This window comes from Pteropus vampyrus, unplaced genomic scaffold, assembly GCF_000151845.1.
Source record: "Pteropus vampyrus isolate Shadow unplaced genomic scaffold, Pvam_2.0 Scaffold19, whole genome shotgun sequence".
Taxonomy (NCBI): domain Eukaryota; kingdom Metazoa; phylum Chordata; class Mammalia; order Chiroptera; family Pteropodidae; genus Pteropus; species Pteropus vampyrus.
Genome location: NW_011888800.1, coordinates 14,680,046 through 14,682,129, shown reverse-complemented (window position 1 = coordinate 14,682,129; position 2,084 = coordinate 14,680,046). Strand labels below are relative to the sequence as shown.

Sequence of the window (2,084 nt, the reverse complement as noted above, 5' to 3'; positions counted from 1 at the left end):
ATATTTAGGTTTAGCTCTTTGACCAGAGGGATGAACAGAGCAGTTTTCAGTGTTCAGTACTAGAGGACATGGTCCTCAGGCAAGGTAATCTGTGCAACAACACCTAAACACACGGGCCAAGATTCTTTGACTTGACCAAGGCTTTTACTGTTGATAAGTTTGGTGTGTGTACATATGAACGGCTCAGTATTCAAATATCTTTCTTTCCAATGAGACAGTTTTAGTGGCTCTATTTTTGCAGGGGAGAAAAAGCAAATGTTGGGAAAAAGGAAGAGACTTTGGTTTTGTGTATTTAGATCTTGTATTTAGAAGTTTATATTATAAAATCTTGAATGATGAAAGACTCCTTTTTTTCTGCTTGAAAATTCTTTCCAAAGTGAATGAGCACATGACTATGTGAGAAATTGTTTTGTTCTTTTTGACATAGTTCTGAAGGTTATTATTTGTATTTCTAACTTAGGTGTGTCTACTTGCCATTTTGCCTGGGCTTTTCATTCTGAGGCTGAGGAAGAACTGATTAATATGATTCCTGCAATTCAGAGAGGGGACCCTCAGTGGTCTGAATTAAGAGCTATGGGAATAGGTTGGTGGGTCAGGAATATTAACACTCTCCGAAGATGCATTGAGAAGGTAACTTTACTTCATTGGATTTTGAAGTTAAAAAAAAAGTTTTTTCTTAAAGGATAAAAGATATTATCTTCCAGAAAACCAGTAGTGAGAAATTAGTTTGTATATCTTCAGATCTTGAGAATTTCTTAAATAAAATTTTTTGGAGGTTTCAAAACTTGACCTTTATAAAATGTCCATCCAGTATATCAGTTGTTTTTTGCTGTATATACTGAGTTTACATATTTACGGAATAGCAGTATTTTCTGCTCTCAGTTGAGGTGTGTTCTATTGTAAGAAAATACAAAAATCTAAATTTAGAAAATAAGCTTAAGTTCCTTTCAGTTATGTACATTACATAGAAAAATCATTCTTTTTATACAAAGGATTCTCTGCATGGCTAGGTTGATAAACAGCAAACTTCCTTTTTATTGAAATACCATTCAATAAAAATTTTTGATTTCTGTACATTTGAAAGACATGTATGGCAACAAATGAAACATACTATAAATTTTTTAAGACAGGTTTTTAGAATCAGTTATCTGGTAGATTCTCTTTAGAAAAAAATTGTTTAAAAATGTGTTAGAGGAAACTGAAAGTTATTTCAGTGTTGCAGAAACCCACCATTATTGAGCACCTACTGTGTACCAGGTTTGTTTCTAGTTGCTTTTGATAAATTATTTCATCTCATTAGCTCCATCTCTCTTTTCTGCCTGATATAACTAAGACTCAGAGAGGCTAGGTAACCAGCTCAAACTCCTGTCATTTCTAAGTGTTAGATTTTGTCTGTGCCTTTTCTACTCTGTCACGCTTAGGAAAGTGGAATTCTCATTGATCGTTTACTTTTAGGAGTCCATTGAAATTCTCAAAGTACAATTAATGATACTACATTTGTAAAGTATGAATGTATTTCTCTCAAGAGGAATTTATTTCTCTACAATAGTAGTTCTCAAATTTTAGTGTCAGAAGAATCACCTGGCAAACATTTAAAATGCATATCCTCCAGTCCTGCTCCCAGAGATTTTCATTTGGTAGATTGGGGGTGGCAGGGCTGTGGCATCTTATCTTAATTAGTGTCCTGTGATTCTGGTGTTCATGGTTCTCAGATCACAGTTTGAAGTGAAAGTATAAAAATGTCATTTTCATGCTACATGTACGGCAGCTGATAAGATATCAGCATTTCTCTTCTCAAAATAGATACAAATGTCAGAGGGAATTTTTCTGACACCAATTAAGAAATCTAGTTTTTGGCGTATAGGGTAACTTAACTGTTATAGTATATAAATAACAGTATCTACAGTAAACTTTTTATGTCCCAAGCCAAGTGGAAAAAAGAGGACATCTTTTGTTTGAAATGTTTCAGGTGTTGCCTACAAAGGTCTTTTAAATTTCTTGTCAATCATGTGTTGTGTCATTATCATTGAATATTTTTGTTATATACATGTGATTTATTTCCACAACTAATTTATCTCAAAATT

At 33.3% G+C, this 2,084-nt stretch overlaps 1 protein-coding gene across 5 annotated transcripts in view; it reads left to right on the top strand.

Moving 5' to 3' along the window:
- Positions 1-2,084, top strand: part of DMXL2 (Dmx like 2) — a 117,394-nt gene that overhangs the window by 80,802 nt on the left and 34,508 nt on the right. For all 5 annotated transcript variants that reach the window (XM_023527846.1, XM_011355109.2, XM_023527847.1 and 2 more), the window contains one exon: positions 461-630. In XM_023527846.1, the coding sequence (XP_023383614.1) occupies positions 461-630 (170 nt within the window). The remainder of the gene's footprint in view (positions 1-460; positions 631-2,084) is intronic.